Source organism: Mustela nivalis, assembly GCF_964662115.1.
Source record: "Mustela nivalis genome assembly, chromosome: 13".
NCBI classification, from domain to species: Eukaryota; Metazoa; Chordata; class Mammalia; order Carnivora; family Mustelidae; genus Mustela; species Mustela nivalis.
This window is the reverse complement of record NC_139032.1, coordinates 84,053,480-84,073,342: the sequence shown is the minus strand read 5'-3', so window position 1 is coordinate 84,073,342 and position 19,863 is coordinate 84,053,480. Positions and strand designations below refer to the sequence as shown.

The 19,863-nt window shown below is 38.8% G+C and overlaps 1 protein-coding gene across 32 annotated transcripts in view; it reads left to right on the top strand.

Annotated features, from left to right (window-relative positions):
- The window catches only part of MAPKAP1 (MAPK associated protein 1), a 244,407-nt gene that overhangs the window by 104,540 nt on the left and 120,004 nt on the right, over positions 1 to 19,863 (top strand). For all 32 annotated transcript variants that reach the window (XM_082695560.1, XM_082695557.1, XM_082695546.1 and 29 more), the window contains one exon: positions 4,990 to 5,162. In XM_082695560.1, coding sequence (XP_082551686.1) covers positions 4,990 to 5,162 — 173 coding nt within the window. The remainder of the gene's footprint in view (positions 1 to 4,989; positions 5,163 to 19,863) is intronic.

Here is a 19,863-nt window from a genome sequence, read left to right as displayed (position 1 = left end):
CTTATGGGTAAGAAAGTAACTATGAGAGAGGCTTTCTACAGGATTATCAGTGAAGGATTCTCTGAGGAGTTGTCATATGAGCTGAGCTTTTAGTAATAACAATACTAATAACTAATAATAATCCTAACAAGAGTTCTCTGATAGGTAGGTTCTATCATTATCATTTTACATATGAGACAGTGCAGGAACAGAGAGATTAAGTAACCTGCCCAGACCCGTACTTTAGAGAATGCAAACGTCATGAGAAAGAGCCTTCTAGATGTAGTGAATAACATTTGCTGTGTTCTACAAAGTGGGAGAAACAGGTGTATACACACACACACACACACACACACACACACATATATACACACACTGGGGGCACTTCTAGAAGGCTGGCGTAGCTGAGCTATGACAAGCAGGCCAGGGAGCAGCAGTAAATGATGTTGGAGAGTTAGGTAGAGATCAGATCATGCAGTGCTTTGTTGGACACTGCAGGAAATTTGGATTTTATTCAGAGTATCATGTGAGCACTCATTGAAGGAATTTAAGCAGAGGTGTAATATCTAATTTGAGTGAAAAAAAAAAATCCAGCTTGTGTTTCAAGAACAAATTGAAGTAGATAAGCGTATAGGAGGTCAAGAATTTATTAGAACAATCCAGGTGAAACTTCATGGTATTTTGGTGGCAGTGGAGATGCAGAGAAGTGGGATGGTTTTGAAATACAGATTTTTCGATTTTTAAAGTTGAGTTAAAATTCCCATTACATAGAATTTACTGTTTTAATGACTTTAAAGTGTATAATTTCATGGTTTTCAGTATATTCCCAATGTTATACCGCTATCACCACTATCTAACTCCAGAACAATTCCATCACCGTAAAAAGAAACTTCATACTTCTCAATACCCTGTACCTTACCCCCCCCCCCTCCAGTATCCTGACAACCATTAATCTTTTTGTTTTTATAGATTTGCCTAATCTGGACATGTCATATAACTGGGTTACTTTTTATGAAATGGCTTCCTTCTCTTAGCATGATGTTTTCAAGCCTCACCTATGTTATAGAATGTCAGTACATTGTCCCCTTTTATGGCTAAGTAATATTTCATTGGTTTCATTTTTGCCTGTCTATCCATCAGTTGATGGATGTCTGGATTGTTTCCATTCTTTGATCGTCATGAATAATGCTGCTGTGTACACTTATGTACACATTTTCAGTTCCCTTGAGTACACCTAGAATGGAAATGCTGAGTCTTATGGTAACTATATGTTTAAGTTTTGAGAAACTGACAAATTATTTTTCCATAATGGCTGCAGCATTTTACATTTTCACCAACAATGTATGAGGGTTCTAACATCTCCATATCCATGCTAATCCTTCTTGTTTGTCCTGTTTAAAAAAAAAAAATTATAACCATCCTAGTGAGCATGAAGTGGTTTCTCATTGTGATTTGGATTTGGCATTTCCTTAATGAATAATGACGTTGAACATTATTTCATGTGTTTATTGGCCATTTGTGTATTTTCTTTGGAGAAATATCTATTCAAGTTCTTTGCCCTTTTAAAGATTGGAGGGGTCGCCTAGGTGCTTAGTGGGTTTAAGTGCCCAGTTCTTCATTTTGGCTCAAGGCATGATGTCAGGATATGAGATTTAGCCCCTCCTCAGGCTCCACACTCAACGGGGAGTCTGCATGGGATTCTCCTTCTTCCTCTCCCATTGCCCCTCCCCCTGCTCTTTCTCTCTTTTTCACTCAGATAAATAAATTAAGTCCTTAAAGATTGGATTGTTTGTCTTTTTATTGTTGAGTCATAAGAACTGTTTATATATTCTGGGTACTAAATTTTGTCAGCTATTTGATTGGCAAATATTTTTTCCTATTCTGTGGATTGTCTTTTTGCTTTCTTGATAGTGCTTTTGAGACACTAGTTATCAATTTTTATAAAGTCCAGTTTATTTTATTTGTTGCTTCTTTTGGTGTCATGTTAAAGAAATTGTTGCCTAATCAAAGGTCGTGAAAAAGTTACACCTATATTTCCTTCGAAAAGTTTAACAGTTTTAACCTTAAACTTAGCTCTTCGATCCATTTTTTTAAAAAGATTTTATTCATTTATTAGTCAGAGAGAGAGAGAGCACCAGCAGGGTGAGCGGCAAGCAGAGGAAGCATGTTCCCTACCGAGCAAAGAGCCCCATGTGGGATCCCAGAATCTGCGATCATGATCTGAGCCAAAGGCCGGAACTTAACTGGCTGAGCCACCTAGGCATCTCAGTGCATTTTGAATTAATATTTGTATATGATGTGAGGTAGGGGGTCTAAATTCATTCTTTTGTGTGTGGCTATCCAGTTGTCCCATTTGCTGAAAAGATTATTTTTTTCTCTATGGAAATACATTTTTGCAGTAGACACTAGAACTTACTAAGAGGGTAGGTAGAAAACAGGAAGAAGAAAGAAGAATTTATTACTGATTTAAGCAGCTGGATTAGTGGTAGTAGCATTTCCTGAAATGAGGGAGAGTGTTGTTATTTGGGGTGGAATGGAGTGAGGAATAATGAAAAGTTCAGATTTGAACTTGAGTTTCAAAGTTTGTGATACTTTTCTACATATTGTATAGACAGTTTGATGTATGAATTTGGAATTCCAGGGAGAAGTTTGAGATGAAGATAAGATTTGGGTGTCAACAGAATGTAGATTGCACCATAGCTTTGGGGTTGTGAGATACTTAGGGAAGAAATATACAGAGAGACAAAAGAGAGCCCAATCTAGAAGCCAAGGAGTGCTAACAAACAGAGACTATATAGGTGAAGAAATCTGCAAAGCAGACTGAGAATGAGAGACCAGAGAGCACTGAAAAAACCAAGAGTGTCTATCATGGAAGCCAAAAGAGTAAGAGGTTGATATTGTAGGAGAAGGGTAAAGTAAGTAAAGGGATTAAAGTCCTTGTGAAAGTAAGAGCCAAGGGGGCACAGAATATTAGTAGAGAGATTAACCTTTAATGAGATAAGTGACACTCTGGTGTAGGAGGAGGTGTATGTGGTTAAATTCAGGTTAAGTTTGTGAATTTAATTATGGGAGGAAAATTCCTTTCTGAAAGGTCTTCTTTTCTTAATGAAGAGTAAGAATATTTCTCATCTGTTGGCAGTATATGAGCAAAGGATAGGAGCTGAGGTCATGGTGGGCTCGTGAGGAGTTTGAGGAGAGAAGCAGAAGTATGCAGGGGTGGTCTTGCATGCATGGGGTGCAGATTGGATCAGGAGCTATAATAGGCATGCTATCCAGTGTTGAGTGTTTGAGGTTTATCATCATGAATTTACAGTCAAAACAATTTGTGCAGTTACAGGATTTTTCTCCAGCAGTATTTGGTTGGGGAGTACAGAGGTTTGGGTTTATCCAAGGCTGGCATTCTGCCAGTTGAGTCCCATGGAGGAAGAGAGTATTAAAAGTGTATTTACAAAGGAATGATTATAATGGTTGATCATGTAATCTCGTGGGCGTTATTGGGAAATAATGGTGACATCATTCATAGTGGTGGATCAGTAAATTGTGTGTTGAAGAATTTGGGGGACTACTTGAACAAGTGAGATGAAAGTATATTAAAGTATAGTTACTGAATAGATGTTCTAATTTGAGATTTTGGAGTTGGTACAGATCCCTGGTGTACCCACTGTAAGTGATTGAAGGGAGAAGAGATAAAAACACATGGGATGACATCGTCTAGGGATTGAGACACTTGGGTATTACATGGATTTTCCTTTAGATGGGATTGCCAAGAATGATGATAGTTGTTGGGGTGGAAAGAAGACTCCTCAGTGAGAGAGAAGCATGCCTGGAAGGTTGGTGGATAACAGAAACAAAAAAAGTAGGAGGAAAGGATAGTATAGTTGGAGGGCTTGGGTCTCAAAGCAACAGGGAATTTTGCAAGAAAGGAGAAATAATAGTTTAGAAATAGTGGGGACAAGAATACCTGTTCAACATCCTGGCCTTGAGGACTTGGGTTTAAAAAAGAAAAATACAGAACAGTCTTCTGGACAGCAGAGGAAGCAGTATCTTCAGTGACTAGCAAGTTTCAATTAAGACAAAGCGGTAGAAGGAATGTTTAAAAAAAATTTTTTTTTTTAAATAAAAGAAATGATTTAGGGTGCCTGGGTGGCTCAGTTGGTGACTGCCTTCAGCTCAGGTCATGATCTTGGAGTCCTAGGATCGAGTCCTGCATCGGGCTCCCAGCTCCATGGGAAGTCCACTTCTCCCTCTGACCTTCTCAGCTCTCATGCTCTCTTTCACTCTCTGTCTCTCAAATAAATAAATAAAATCTTAAAAAAAAAAGTGATTTATGGAAGTTTGCTGATTAGTGCAGGAGTTTCAGAGGGTAGTGAAAGTTTCAGGAGGGAGAATAAGTGTGTGGGAGGAATTGAGTATGTATAGGGCAGTTTGGGTATTGTTGTTAGGACAATAATGTAAGACCAAGGATCCTTGAACTTTAATGCAGATGACTGAAATAAATAGGTGTACTGCATAAGGGAATTAACCCCCCTAGGCTCTGAGAAGGCAAGCCCTTGGTTCCAGTGCTGCAGGCCTAAATGCTTCCTCACACATGGAGTGTGGCAGCTTCCCGATGCAGCTAATTCCAAAGTCTCAAGGAGTGGTGTAATTTTCAGGGAGAGCAGATGTCAGGGTCTAATGGTGACTTGTCCAAGGCCACACCATATAAGTAGCAAAGCACATTTCCTGACACCAAACATAGGTTTGCTCATGACTCTTAATTTGTTTATTTTGGTTGTAGTGCTCCTTTACCTTACTGCAGGCAGAGCTGGACCTATTAGACCATTAGAAAGTGAAAATTAAAGGGGAAAAAAAACCCTTAAGACAGTGTTTCCACTTTGGGGCCATTTCAGGCTCTGGAGGTGGTCTGTGCCAAAAGGATGAGAAATGACTGGTGAGTAGTCATTGTGGCCCAGTGGCATCTGCATGACCATGACTGTGTGCTTTACTCTCATGCATGTGTTCCTTCCACAGGGTCATGTAGGCACAACAGCAACCAAGAAGATCGACGTCTACCTCCCCCTGCACTCGAGCCAGGATAGACTGCTGCCAATGACCGTGGTGACAATGGCCAGCGCCAGGGTGCAGGACCTGATCGGGCTCATCTGCTGGCAGTACACAAGTGAAGGACGGGAGCCAAAGCTCAAGTAATCCTTCCTCTTTTTGGCTCCTCTAGTTCTGGCTGTCTTCTGGCCACCCCTGCTGCATGCTGGGCCCGGTCTGTCTTTCTAGGCCTTGGCCTGGGAACCAGATGTCCACGCGGATCCAGGTCAGGTCACTCACCAGATCTTGTCACTCACCCAGATCTGGGTCTGTGTATCTCAGGCTTATCTCAGAGAATCTGCTTATGAAGTAGACTGGTGAGTTTGTAAATGTAGACTTGAAGAAATACATTTTAGCAGTTTTCAAACCCTTTAATGATGCTTGCTGGTTGCAGTTGCATGGGAGGCCATAAGAAGGAACTAATATTTGTTGAACACCTACCATGAGTTGGACACTAATGCCGAACTCTATGTACCAAATTTCTTGTTTAATTCTCCTGTCTCTCTGTGAGGTAAGCATCGTGATCCTTATTCTGCAGAGGAGGAAATTCAGAATCAGAGAATTGACATTTGCTGAAGGTCACACCAGTGGGAGATGGCATGATCAAGATTTGACTTCTGGTCTGTTTGATGCTAAGGTTTTTGGTATTATTTTCTCTTGGTGTGAATTACAGTCTTCTTTGTCAGTGGTATGGTTTTTTCCTCAGTTTCTAAGCTCTGTTATGATTAAATTATTTTATTAAAAGTGTAGCACTTGAATAGACTCCTGCCCGTATATCATAACCCGAACATCAAAGTGCTTTGCCATGTTGGTTCTCTACTTAAATGTCTCATCAGATAGCCAGCCTCTTCTAGTTTCCTGTGTTCTCTTGAGCAGTAAGGTTTGGGTCAAAATATAGTGGGTGCCTTCATTTTGGAATGGATTCTTATGGAGACATTTCCTTCTCTTAGAACAGTCCATTCTGTGGTCAGTTGTTTTGTTATTTCTTTCTTCTTGAGGTGCATTTAATTTGTACTTAAATTATTCTTTGGGGGCACCGGGGTGGCTTAGTCAGTTGAGCATCCAGCTCTGGACTTCAGCTCAGGTCATGATCTCAGGGTTGTGAGATTGAGCCCCACATCAGGCTGTGGGTTCAGGGTGGAGTCTGCTTGGAATTCTGTCTCTCCCTCACCCTCTGTCCCTCCCCCTGCTCATGCACACGCTTTCTCTCTCTCTATTTCTAAAATAAATAACATCTTTTAAAAAATAAGTTATTCTTTCAAGTTCTTATGACATTGCCCTCCACTTTGCCTGAATAAATTGTGAATATAAAGATCATCTTTACTGCTTCTATGGCAATAGAAACCTTTCAGCCAAGCCTTTTCAACCACGTAGGCTCAGAAAAGGGTTGAGTCAACAGCTCGGCCCAAGGCTGACCTACAATGTTATCCTTTTTTTCAACATGAAGTAGAAGCAAGAAAACAGGGAAAGGACCCAAAGTTCTAGGGAATTTGTGCATGTCTGAGTTAACTAAGATATTGCTTAGTGCAAGCACTGAGACCAAGAGACACACAGGGCTGCCCAGAGTTACGCAGCTAGTAGTGAACAGAGTCAGGAGTCTTAACTGTGACATAACGTTATGGATGAGGAAACTAAAGCTCAGAGAGGCTAAGTAACCTTCCTAAATCACACAGTAAGTAAGTGGCAGAGCTGGCGTTAAAACCTGGGGATCTCTGGCTTCAAAACCCTAGCTGTTCTCTGTTACATTATACTCCCTACTCTAGTATTATGGGTGATATTAAAATATTCACTGAATCCATACTTACTGGAGGCACAGTGCTAGATCTTGGCATACAGAAATGAAAATGGCACTTCGTGCCAGCAGGTAGCCTACTGTTTAAGGTAAATAGGTAATAGTAGTATTTTCCAATAGCATGTGAAATCGGGCTCTGTGAGAACATCTGACCCCATAGTCGGGGGTGAGAGTGGAGTCCTGAAGAGCAGCTTTGATGAAGTGACACCTGAGCTGAAACTTGAAGGAGTAGGGAAAAGTGACGCGGAGAGGTTGAGAGCAGGGTGTTCTAAAACAGAGTGCACAGCATGGACTTTGTTGTGATGGTCCTTTCAATTCAGGCTTTGAACTCTGTATTCCATTCCAAATACATAGCAGTGATAAATGATATATGTTATTGACATACCTGGACTTTAATAACAAGATACACATGCTGGTAGACTAAAAACAGAACCAGGTATGGAAATAGGCAGTATGTGCAGGGAGTCGGTTCTTTTAGGATGGCACTTCCCAGAGAACATGTTGTGAATAAGTTTACTGGGGTGTGAAATATTGACTGTTATCAGGCTTCGGGTAGCTAGGCAGGGCCTGGGGTTCTCAGAGTCCCCAGCTGTCATTTCTGGGTGAGGAAAAGTCTCATCTGTTTACCCACATGTGGTACACATACTGTTGCTTTCAAAGCATGCCATCATGTCAAAAGAGTGGACAACACTGCTTGAGGGTATGGAGACCAAAGGAACTTCATGCCTGGGTCAAGATCAGTGGAAGTCTCACTGCTGTTAACTAGAAACTGGGATGGTACTGCCCTCCTTATGAGAAGAAACTGAGCAAAGCTGCCTGGGTCTGTGGCTTGTTCAAAGTTGTGTTTCTGGGGCAGAGGGGGAAGAGATAGCAGTGCAGCTGGGACCTGGCAGTGACATGACTGGCTTTACGATAGCCCTAGTGTTTCCAAGGGATGGGAACCCTGAGCTGCCAGGATAAGAACCTGGTTCTAGAGTGAAGGTCTCTGCTCTTCACTGGTGGGGATGGGGATGGTGGATGGGGATGGAGGATGGTGCAAAGCTGTTTAAGAACAGGAAGGGAGGGAGAGAGAGAAAGAGAGAAACTGTTCCTATTCAAGAAGAACTAGCAAATTAAGACTCCCAAACAAATGAATGTAATGAGTATTAAAAAAGACAATAATCAGGAGATGAATTCACTCCCAAGAAAATACAGTAAGCATTCTGAAAATCAACTTCAAATAAATATGTTTAAAATCATCAAAGAGATGAAGGGATAATGTCCATGGTAAATGTCTAAGAAATAGTGAAAGAAAACCAAGCAGATGAGAATTAAGGGATGGATTTAGAAGAGAACCAGTTAAAAGTACTGGAAATATAAAAGGTATTTGTTAAAGTAACAAAAAGTCATATGGGGTAAACTCTAGACTGGGCACAATTAAAGAGGGACTGAGTTGAATGATAGTACCAGTGATTTCAATTACTAACCTGGGGTGTAACACAGAGAGATAAAGAGATACAGAGAATGAAAGATGAGTGAGTTAAGAGACATGGAGGAAAGATGGAGAGCCTCCCACTAGTGAGGCAGAGAATGGAGGGAACCATGTATGGGGAACCATGAATGGAGAAACAGTATTTGAAGAGATAATGATGCCAGAGTATTTCCCAGATTGCAGGAAGATATGAATGAGTCTTCATATTAATAGCACATATAAATGAAATAGAAGAAGGTTAGCCTTTTCAGCGAATGCTACTGGAACAGCAAGACATCATAAACCAAAAAAGTCAACCTAAACCTCATCTATCTTGTATAAAATTAGTTCAAAAATGAATTGAGATTGAAATGTAAAACTTTAAACTTTAAGGAGAAAACAGAGTAGAAAATCTTTGGGACCAAGAGCTAGATGAAGAGTTCTTACACATGACACTGAAAGCAGGATCCATAATAGAAAACAAAATGATCAGTTGGATTTCATCAAAATTAAGAACTTTTACAAATGATCTTTATTTCCTTTCCATTCCAGAAGCTGTCAGGCAGCCATTCTGCCTCTCCTTTCCCATGGGCCGTAGTCTTCATCCAGCTTCACCTGGCCAAGGGAGATGGAGGGTGGGGGTGGGGAAATGAACCCTTTGCAGAGAGTCAAAACAGTAGAATTTAAGGCAAAAACACATCAATAGACATATTTTGGTAAACTGTATAATGAAAAAAGAGACACAGCCCACCAAGATTATAATATGCCCCTAGTCCCAAAAAATTTTAAGGGAATTGAAAGGCAGCGTTGAGTGATTGACAGTCCTAATAGAAACTCTGATGCATTCCTATTGAAACCTGATAGATAAAGCAGATGAAAAAGTAGTAAGGACAAGGAAGATTCAAATTGTTTAATTAGCAATTCTGACCCCCCAAAATGGAGATTGTCTCTTATAGTAGTTTGTAAGCCTCTGAAATTGAGTACATCTTATTAAGATTTATATTCCTGAGATATCTAACACATTCACATTTTTTAGTAGTTGCTTTATAAGTATATTTTGAATTACAAAATTACATTGAATCTGAATAAACCATTGGTTCTTTGAAATTTTTTATAATTCTTTTTTTTTTAATATAATTTTTTATTTTTTATAAACATATATTTTTATCCCCAGGGGTACAGGTCTGTGAATCACCAGGTTTACACACTTCACAGCACTCACCAAAACACATACCCTCCCCAGTGTCCATAATCCCACCCCCTTCTCCCAAACCCCCTCCCCCCAGCAACCTTCAGTTTGTTTTGTGAGATTAAGAGTCACTTATGGTTTGTCTCCCTCCCAATCCCATCTTCTTTCATTTATTCTTCTCGTACCCACTTAAGCCCCCATGTTGCATCACGAAATTTTTTATAATTCTTATGTGATGGTGGATTTCTCAGGTTTTTTTTTTTTTTTTTTTTTTTTTTTTTAGTTTTGTTTGTTATTAAGACAATTTATAAAATAAATACCTGGGATCTCTTCCTGTCGGGCAGTACAGTGCAAGGTATTTTCTTCTAGCTTATTTGTACTTAAGTGTTGGAATAGATCCTTTTTAAAAAAAATTAATTTATTTATTTTCAGCATAACAGTATTCATTATTTTTTCACCACACCCAGTGCTCTCCAGTACAATCCGTGCCCTCTCTAATACCCACCACCTGGTTCCCCACCTCCCCATCCCCCTCCCCTTCAAAATTCTCAGATTGTTTTTCAGAGTCCATAGTCTCTCATGATTCACCTCCCCTTCCAATTTACCCCAACTCACTTCTCCTCTCTAATTCCCTATGTCCTCCATGCTTTTTGTTATGCTCCACAAATAAGTGAAACCATATTATAATTGACTCTCTCTGCTTGACTTATTTCACTCAGCATAATCTCTTCGAGTCCCGTCCATTTTGCTACAAAAGTTGGGTATTCATCCTTTCTGATGGAGGCATAATATTCCATAGTGTATATGGACCACATCTTCCTTATCCATTCATCCATTGAAGGGCATCTTGGTTCTTTCCATAGTTTGGTGACCGTGGCCATTGCTGCTATAAACATTGGGGAACAGATGGCCCTTCCTTTCACGACATCTGTATCTTTGGGGTAAATACCCAGGAGTGCAATTGCAGGGTCATGGGGAAGAACAGTGTGGAGATTCCTCAAGAAATTAAAAATAGAACTTCCCTATGACCCTGCAGTTGCACTCCTGGGAACAGATCCTTATTTGATCTTTTCTACTGAGTTAGCTGTGTGAAGAGCTCTTCATTCACAGGAGGCCTAAATTGCTAGATGCATGGTTTCAGTCTGGTTGTTAAGCAAACCATTTATTTAGGAATATTATTCTCCTGTCTCTGGGCCTTGTAAACTGTCAATGGTAGTAGGGTTTGGCCCCAGGGAAGGAATGGAGAATTTGGCTAGAATTTTTGGCATCCTTTGCTCTTATACCTGTGACTCTTAAGCAAGATGGAATGTGATACTTAAGCTAATTCCCTGCTTCTTTTGATTCAGTGATTTTAGGGAAAACATTTGCAAGAAATGAACCTAAATCATTTCAGTCTCTAGGTGGTTGAATTTTTTAATTTAGACTTTGTTATTTGGATTCATGTTTATTGAATTTTCATCAGAAAATGTGGCCTATAAAATTTCTGCTTAGACATTCACTTATATTTGGGAGGCTTACTACACAATAAATTTTTTATAAATATTTTGTGGATTCTGGAGATATATTCTCTATGTTAGAGAATTAAGTGTGTTCTTTTTAAAGCAATATCTTTAATTACTGTTATCTTTTTATATTTTTGACTATTTGGTCTGTGGATGATTAAGAGAAGTGGATTAATGTTTCCATTTTCTTGTTTGTTTCTGTCAGTTTCTCCTGACATTTCAGCAGTTTCCACTTTACATATTTCAGCACCCAACAGTATTCATGCATTTTGTATCTTATTTTGAGTTCTACTTTTTTCAATAAAAAACAGTCCTGTTTGTTTTATGTATTGTGTACTGCCTCTTTCTTTGCTTCCAGTAATATGAGCTTTTTTGCCCTGTTCTTTGCATTTGTCTGATCTTTGTGTTCAGCCTATTATCTTTGCCTTTTTGTTTTAAATATGTTAAATAATTTTGTGAGGTTTTTCTTTTTTTGACCCTGTCTAAATCACTCTTTTTTTTTTTTTTTTTTAAGATTTTATGTTTAAGTAATCTACACCCAATGTGGGACTTGAACTCACAACTCCAAGATCAGGAGTCTCGTGCTTCACTGACTTAGCCAGCCAGGCACCCCTAAATCACTGTCTTTTTATAGGGAAGTTTATCTTACTAACATTTATCCTCACCATTGATGTGTTAGTTTCATGTTAGTCAACTTGTTTAAGTTTTGTGTTTTATGTTTTTTTGTTGTGGCCTTTCTGTTTTGATTTATTTAAAATTCTGAAGCCAGTTACCTATAAGATTTTTAAAACATTTTTAATAAGCTTTATTTTTACAGTAGTTTTAGGTTTACAAAAAAACCATACAGGAAGTTCAGAGTTGCCACATATCTCCTTCCTGACACTTGTTTTCCCCTGTTATTACCTTGCATTAGTGTGGTACATTTGTTATAATTGATAAACCAATACTGATACATTATTACTAACTAAAATCAATAGTTTACATTAGGGTATACTCTTTGTATTGTACAGTTCTTTTTTTCCCCTTAATTTTATTTATTCTTTTAGTAATCTCTACACCCAGTGTGGGGGTCAAACCCAGGACTCTGAGATCAAGAGTCACATTCTCTTCCGCTGAGCCAACCAGGCACCCCTATATTGTGTAGATCTAGTGATTGCATTATAGAGAGTTGTTCCACCACCCTAGAAATGCCTTGTGCTCCACTCTTTTCGTCTCTCCCTCCTCACCTTTAGCAACCACTTATCTTTTTACTGTCTCAGTAGTTTTGCATTTTCTAGAATGTCAGCTGGTTGAAATCATACTATATGTAGTGTCTTCAGACTATCATCTTTCACTTAGCAATATGTATTTAAGGTTCTTTCATGTCTTCTCATGGCTTGATAGTTCATTTCTTTATTTAGTTGAATAATATTCTATGGTATGAATGTACCACAGTTGTTTTTCCATTCACCTATTGAAGGACATCTTGGTTGCTTCCAGTTTTTGGCAATTACTAGTAAATCTGCTATAAACATTAATGGCAGGTTTTCATGTAGACATAAGTTTTGAATTCATTTCACAAGTAACTAGGAGTGCAGTTGCTGGATTGTGTGATAAGCCTTTGTTTAACTTTCTAAGAAACTGCCAAAATGTCTTCCAAGATAGTTACACCATTTGGTATTTCCATCAATTTATGAGTGTTCCTTTTGCTGTAAATCCTTTCCGGCATTTGGTTTTGTAAATGTTTTGGATTTTAGCTATCTTAATAGGTGTGCAGTGGTATCTCATCTTTGTTTGAATTTGCAGTTTCATTTTTGAATATCTTTTCACATGCTTATTTGACACCTATCTGTATTCTTTGGTGAGCTGTCCAGTTCTTTGGCCAATTTTTTAATTGGGTTGTTTTCTTATTGATTTTTCAGAGTTCTTTATATACCTATCAGTTATGTGTTTTGTAAAGATTTTCTCCCAACCTGTGGCTTATATTTTCATTTTCTTAACAGCATCAGCTCCAACTTACCACTTTTTTCTTTCATAGATTATATTTTGGCATTGTATATAAAAAATCATCACCAGACCCAATGTTACCTAAATATTATTATATGTTATTTTCTAGAAGTTTTATATGTTTTTTTGTGCCTCACAGTTAGCTCGGTGATTCATTTTGAGTTAATTTCTATTAAAGGTGTTAGGTCTATGTCTAGATTTTTTTTTTTAACATGTGAATACCCACTTGAAAAGATTATCCTTTCTCCATTCCTTTTGCTGCTTTGCTCCCAAAGCCTTCGCTCCTTTGTTAAGTATCAGTTGACTATATTTGTGTGGATCTATTTTTGACATATAAAATTTTTTAAACATTCCTTTTTAATGTATATTTCATCATATTCAAGAGTGAAACAGATCTTTTGAGTAACACCCATTCACGAAAGAGAGAAAAATAAAATTCAGTGAGGTTTTATCCTGTTAAGAACTTGAGATGGGAGGTATATACTCCTGCTCTTTACAGGCAACCACATTTACTCTTCTTCATAGGTAACTTAAGAGATTTTTCAAGGGTAGTTTTGACTAGTCCCAGTTTTTGTGCAGACTTTAGTCCTGTATTATGACTCTGTTGTACACTAAAATAGCTATTCTTTGCCTTCTTCTTTTCAGTAGTCCCTTAAATATTCAACATATTTCATTGGTTTCTTACTTACTATTGTTCTTTATGAGGCTGCTGACAGGTGAGCTACTAAAAGCCAGAGGAGTTTTGTTGTAGTCTAGAAAGCTGGAGTAGTATACTTTTGAGATTATTGCATTACTCAGTGAGTGGCAGTTTCTGGCAATAGAGTAGTACTGTCCCAAAGAAAAATAATGCAGTCATCTTACAACTGTTAGAATGGCTATCATCAAAAAGACAAGATATAACATGTGTTGGCGAGGATATGGAGAGAAGAGAACCCTTGCGCACTGTTTGTAGGAATGTAAATAGGTGCAGACACAATGGAAAACAATATGGAGGTTCCTTAAAAAATTATAAATAAGGAGCGCCTGGGTTACTCAGTGAGCTAAAGCCTCTGCCTTCGGCTCAGGTCATGATCCCAGGGTCCTGGGATTGAGCCCCACGTCGGGCTCTCTGCTCAGCAGGGAGCCTGCTTCCCTTCCTTTCTCTCTGCCCGCCTCTCTGCCTACTTGTGATCTCCGTCTGTCAAATGAATAAATAAGTCATCTTTAACAAATTAAAAATAGAACTACCGGATGATCTAGCAATCCCACTTTTGGATGTGTATCTGAAAGAAATGAAAACGAGATCTTGAAGAGATAGCTGCACACCCATGTCCATTGCAGCATTTTTTCAGTGATATGTTTCACAGTTTTCAAACAACCTGAGTGTCTGTCTATAGATGAAAAGATAAGGAAGATGTGGTATAGATACACATAGTAGAATATTATTCAGCTGTGAGAAAGATATCCTGCCATTGTAACAACATGGATTGATCTTGAGAGCATTATGCTAAATGACATAAGTCCGAGAAAGACAAATAATGTATAATATCACTACATATGTGCAGTCTAAAACCAAATTCATAGAAACAGAGATTAGAATCATGGTTCTCATGGACTGAGGGATGGGAGATATGGGGAGATACTAGTCAGAGTACAAACTTCCATTTAGAAAATGAATACATTTTGGGGGTGCCTGCATGGCTCAGTCAGTTAAGTGCCTGACTGTGGATTTCAGCTTGGGCCATGATCGCGGGGTCATGAGATCATGGCCCATGTCAGTCTCTGTACTCAGCGTGGAGCCTGCTTTTGATTCTCTCTCTCTCCGCCCCTCAGAAAGAAAGAAAATGAGTAAGTTTTGGAGATATAATGTGCAGCATTGCAATTTCAGTTAACAGTACTATTTTATATACTTGAAAGTTGCCGAGGGAGTAGATATTTAATACTCTTACCCCCAAAAAGAAACGGTAATATGTGATGTGATGGATGTGTTAGCTAATATACTTGGTGATAATAGTTTTGTAATGTGTAAGTATATCAAATACACATATGTTATAAAATGATTACCACGAATAAACTAGAAGTTCTTAGAATATAGCATAGTGGTTAAGAGCATGGGATCCAAAGCCAGAGTCTGGGTTGAATTCTGGCATTAACGCTTTGGTGTGATCTTGGATGAATTACTTCAATACCATATACTCTAGTTATCTCATGTGTAAAATGAGGATAACAGGGTAGTTATGAAAATAAAATGAGAAAATACATGACACGTACTTAGTAAGTGTTTATTTCTGTTGCCATTAAATACTGTAACTACAGCCAGCTACTACTATGACCAATACTGGTAGTAGTTCAACAACAGAAGTATAATTTAGCTCTTTCTTAATGATTCAAAGAATTATACTGTGCTATGATATACTGGTGCCCTTGTGGGCTTATGTAAGTATATAAGAATATTTGATTTTACATTATGTTTTCTGACAACTTTGCAATTTGAATTCTTTATACCTCCCCACTTTTGCTGCCTACATGACCACCTCTTTATGCACTCCCATTTCTGGGTTGCTGCTTCTAATTTATTTTCCTTAGAGTTATCATTGAGAACCACATACCTAGATAATATGGCCCAAGAGGCCCTTCCCATTCTGATCCTCAACTATGCTCCCATGCATCCATTCTTTAACACATCACATTCTTTAACTGGCAGCTTTTTGATCCCACTGATACCATGTCTGCTTTTTGCTGTTTCCTTAGTCAGAAATGCCTTTCTCACTCTTCTCTTGATATCCAGCTTAATCTTGAAGACTTCAGTTCTTTGTTATTCATTCATTCTGCAAAAATTTATGGAGTCCCAGGCTCTAGGTATCGAGGATAAAATGGGGAACAAGAGAAATGTGATCGCTGCACTCAAAAATTTACAGTTTGATGGGGAAGAAATTATCAAGTGTAAGAGCATTTTGTAACTGGCTCATTTCACTTATCATTTGTATTCATTCATGCATTCAATAAATATTTATTGAGTGTTTGTTATATACCACACATTTTGCTGGATATACAATGGTGAGTGGAGCCAGACATGGTCTTTCTTTCATGAATTCCACAAGCTAGTGAGGGAAATGGGCAAATAATTCAAATAATTAAACCAAATAATTAAACCAAATAGTGTTTGCATAAAAACGGAGTTAAGTAATGTGAAGGAAAGGAAAGCCATTTATGAGAGCCTAGCCTTGCAAGTCAGGGAGAAAGTCCCTGAGAAAGTGATACCAGAGGTGTTTAGCAAGGGGAAGTTCCTGGCAGATGGAACTGCATGACATTGACACTGTGGCAGGAGGAGGCATGTAGTGGTCAGGGAATTAACGAAGACCAGTACGGCTGGAGCACAAAGTAGGGAAGAGAAGATAGAGTGAGATGAGACTGAGGTGGGCAGGGGCCACAGTGGAGATTGAGAGAGGAGGACAGATTCTGGAAATGTTTAAGAGGTAAAATTCAGGGGATGTGGGTTGGCGGATTGGGGTGGCTGGGTGATGGACATTGGGGAGGGTATGTGCTATGGTGAGTGCTGTGAATTGTGTAGGACTGATGGATCACAGATCTGTACCCCTGAAACAAATAATACATATTATGTTAATTTTTTTAAAAGAGGTAAAATTCATAGGACTTAAGGATCAACTACATGTGAGAAGTGTGGGAGAGGAGAGGTACCAAAGGTGGCTCCCTAGATTCTTGACTTGTACAAGTTGATGAATTGTGCTGTTCACTGAGGTGGGGGGCACTGGAAGACTGGGTTTTATTTGGGTTTTTTGATGTGGGAAGGGGAGTGGGAGGGGCACAAGTTTCATCTTCTGTCTTTTAATTTGAGATGGCTTTGCTATATCTAAGAGAAGTTTTCAAATAGTCATTTTTAAAAATTCATTTTTATTATAGTTCAGCACAGTTAACATACAGTGTTATATTAGTTTTAGGTGTACAGTAGAGTGATTCAACAATTCCATATACTACTCAGTGCTCATTGCAGTAAGTGCACTCTTCATGCTCATCACCTAGTTCACCCGTCCCCCCACCCATTTCCGCTCTGGCAGTCATCAGTTTATTCTCTGTAGTGAACAGTCTGTTTTTTGGTTTGTCTCCTTTTTCTCTGTTCATTTGTTTCTTAAATTCCACAGGTTTCTTAAATTGCCAAGGTGAGTGAAATCATGTAGTGTATTTTTGTCTTTCTCTGACTTACATCACTTAGCATTATACTCCATCCATGTTGTTGCAAATGGCAAGACTTCATTCTTTTTTTTATGGCTGTGGACACCTGGTCTGGTTCGTAATTTGGCCATTGTAAATAATGCTGCAATAAACAAAAGATGCATATATCTTTTTGAATTATTGTTTTCATATTCTTTGGGTAAGTACCCAGTAGTGGAATTACTAGATCATGTGGTAATTCTATTTTCAATTTTTTGAGGAGCCTCCATACTCTTTTCCACAGTGGCTGTGCCAGTTTGCTGCCCCACGTACAGTGCACAACGGTTTCTTTTTCTCCACATGCTTGCCAACACTTGTTTCTTATGTTTTTTATTTTAACCATTCTGACAGGTGTGAAGTGATAACTCATGGTTTTGATTTGCATTTCCCTAAGGATGGGTGCTTTTGAGCATCTTTTCATGTGTCTGTTGGCTGTCTGGATGTCTTCTTTGGAGAAATGTCTGTTCGTATCTTCCACCCATTTTTTAAAAATTTTTAAAGTTTATTTATTTATTTAGTAATCTCTACCCAATCTGGGCCTTGAACGCACTACTCAGAGATCAAAAAGTCATTTATACTTCCATGTTTGAAGTTTAGGGCATTCTTGGTGAATGGAAAAAGCAAGGCTCAAAAGACTGCATATAGTATGCCACTCTTGTCTGTGGCATAGAAATAGAGCTAGAAATATGAAGTTAAGAATCATCTGCATAGAGAGATTAATTGAAGTCTCCAACATGGTTGAGTGAAAACAGATAAGGGCTGAAGCCTGGCTGTAGAAAAACTATGTAGGGGGTTCCTGGGTGGCTCAGTGGGTTAAGCCTCTGTCTTTGGTTCAGGATGTGATCCCAGGGTCCTGGGATCGAGCCCCGCATCAGGCTCTCTGATCAGCAGGGAGCCTGCTTCCTCCTCTCTCTCTGCCTGCCTCTCTGCCTACTTATGATCTCTGTCTGTCAAATAAATAAACAAAATCTTTAAAGAAAAAAAGAAAAGAAAAAGAAATAATACCTCTATTACTCATAGATAACGGTAGAAAAACTGTGTAGATGATGGTGCTGAAATGGGGGTCCTCAGGAAGAAAGAGGTTCAAGCTGGGGTGAATAAAGAGTTTGGTTTTGGATGTAATGAAGGCTGAGAGTACTTGAGAGATGTCCGTGTGGTGAAGTCTTGTAAGCAGTAGGATAGATACAGGTTTGGAGGCTCAACCATCTCTCTTTTTTATTGTTTTGTTTTCCCCAGTCCATAACACAATGCTTAGCGCATACCAGGTACTCAAGAAGTAACTTGTGGAATGGATGAGAGAACATAGGAGCATTTAGATTCAAAGATCTGGACTATAGGTTCTCCACCCGTCATTGCCAAGGTAGCTCTTCTCCAGGTGTCTGCTTAGACAAGCCTCTGACTGTATATAAACCTTTATTCATTAAAAATCACTGTGTTTGGGGCACCTGGGTGGCTCATTTGTTAAGCGGCTACCTTCAGCTCAGATCATGATCCCAGCATCCTGGGATCAAGCCCCACACTGGGCTCCCTGTTTGGCAGGAGGCCTGCTTCTCCCTCTTCCACCTGCCTGCTTGTGTTCCCTCTCTTGCTCTGTCTTTCTCTGTCAAATAAATAAATATAATTTAAAAAAAAATCACTGAGTTAGACAATCTCAGCCTGGTGAAACATTTTTTGAAGTGATAGATGAAGGTTTGGGGATACTCTTTACAAATATTTTCTTTATTAAGCTGGACGGAAAGACTGCTCATTATCAATATATCCCAAGTGCCAGAGTCCCCATACTTATTAGATAATGAATGGATAGATATGAACACATTGGAGTGCCTGCTCTTTGTCCTGCCCCATGCTAAGCATTTTATGTATATTATTTCATTCTTTATAATACCTCTATTACTCATAGATAACGGTAGAAAAACTGAGAATCAGGAACTTAAGTTATTGCTCAAGATCATATATTTAGTAAGTGGCAGAATCAGGATTTTGAACCCAGGTTTCACTCCATTTCACTTGCTCTTAACTACCATGCTACACAAAGAAATGAATTACTTTTCCTGGTGATAGTGCCCAGAGACATGGCCATTTAAGATTTTCATCCATCCATCATTCTATTCTTATAATCGTTCATCAGCAGGCATTTAGATGTTGTTTATACCATCCCAGGTACAATGCTAGGCACTAGGAATATAATCAGTCATAAAATAAAGTTTATAGCCTCAAGATACAGGCTAATGGGTGAGACAGATACTAAATTGCAGAATTTTAGCTCCATTGTCATTGAGACTTGCTATAGCAGTAGACATATAGAATGCTGCAAGATCATCGAAAAGGATTTTTCTAATTCTGTCAGAAGATGGAGGCTCAGGTTGAGTAGGGGTGGGAGAAAAGTCAGGGAAGGCCTCTCAGTAGAATGGAATACCTGAGCTAAATCTTGAAAGATGACCGGACAGACTAAGTATAGGGAGCCTCTGGGTTGAGAGACTTGCATGAGTATTAACAGGAGCTGGCATATGATCTCATGAGGATACTATAAGCAGCTAGTGTGAATGAAGCTTAAGCTCTAGGTTCTGGAATGGCAGAAGATTGAGTTGAAAAGCACAACAAAGTATAGTGAGAAGACTTTATGGAAGCCAGATACTTGTAATGGGCTCTTTTGGTTTAATTGTAAAGGGTGCAAAAG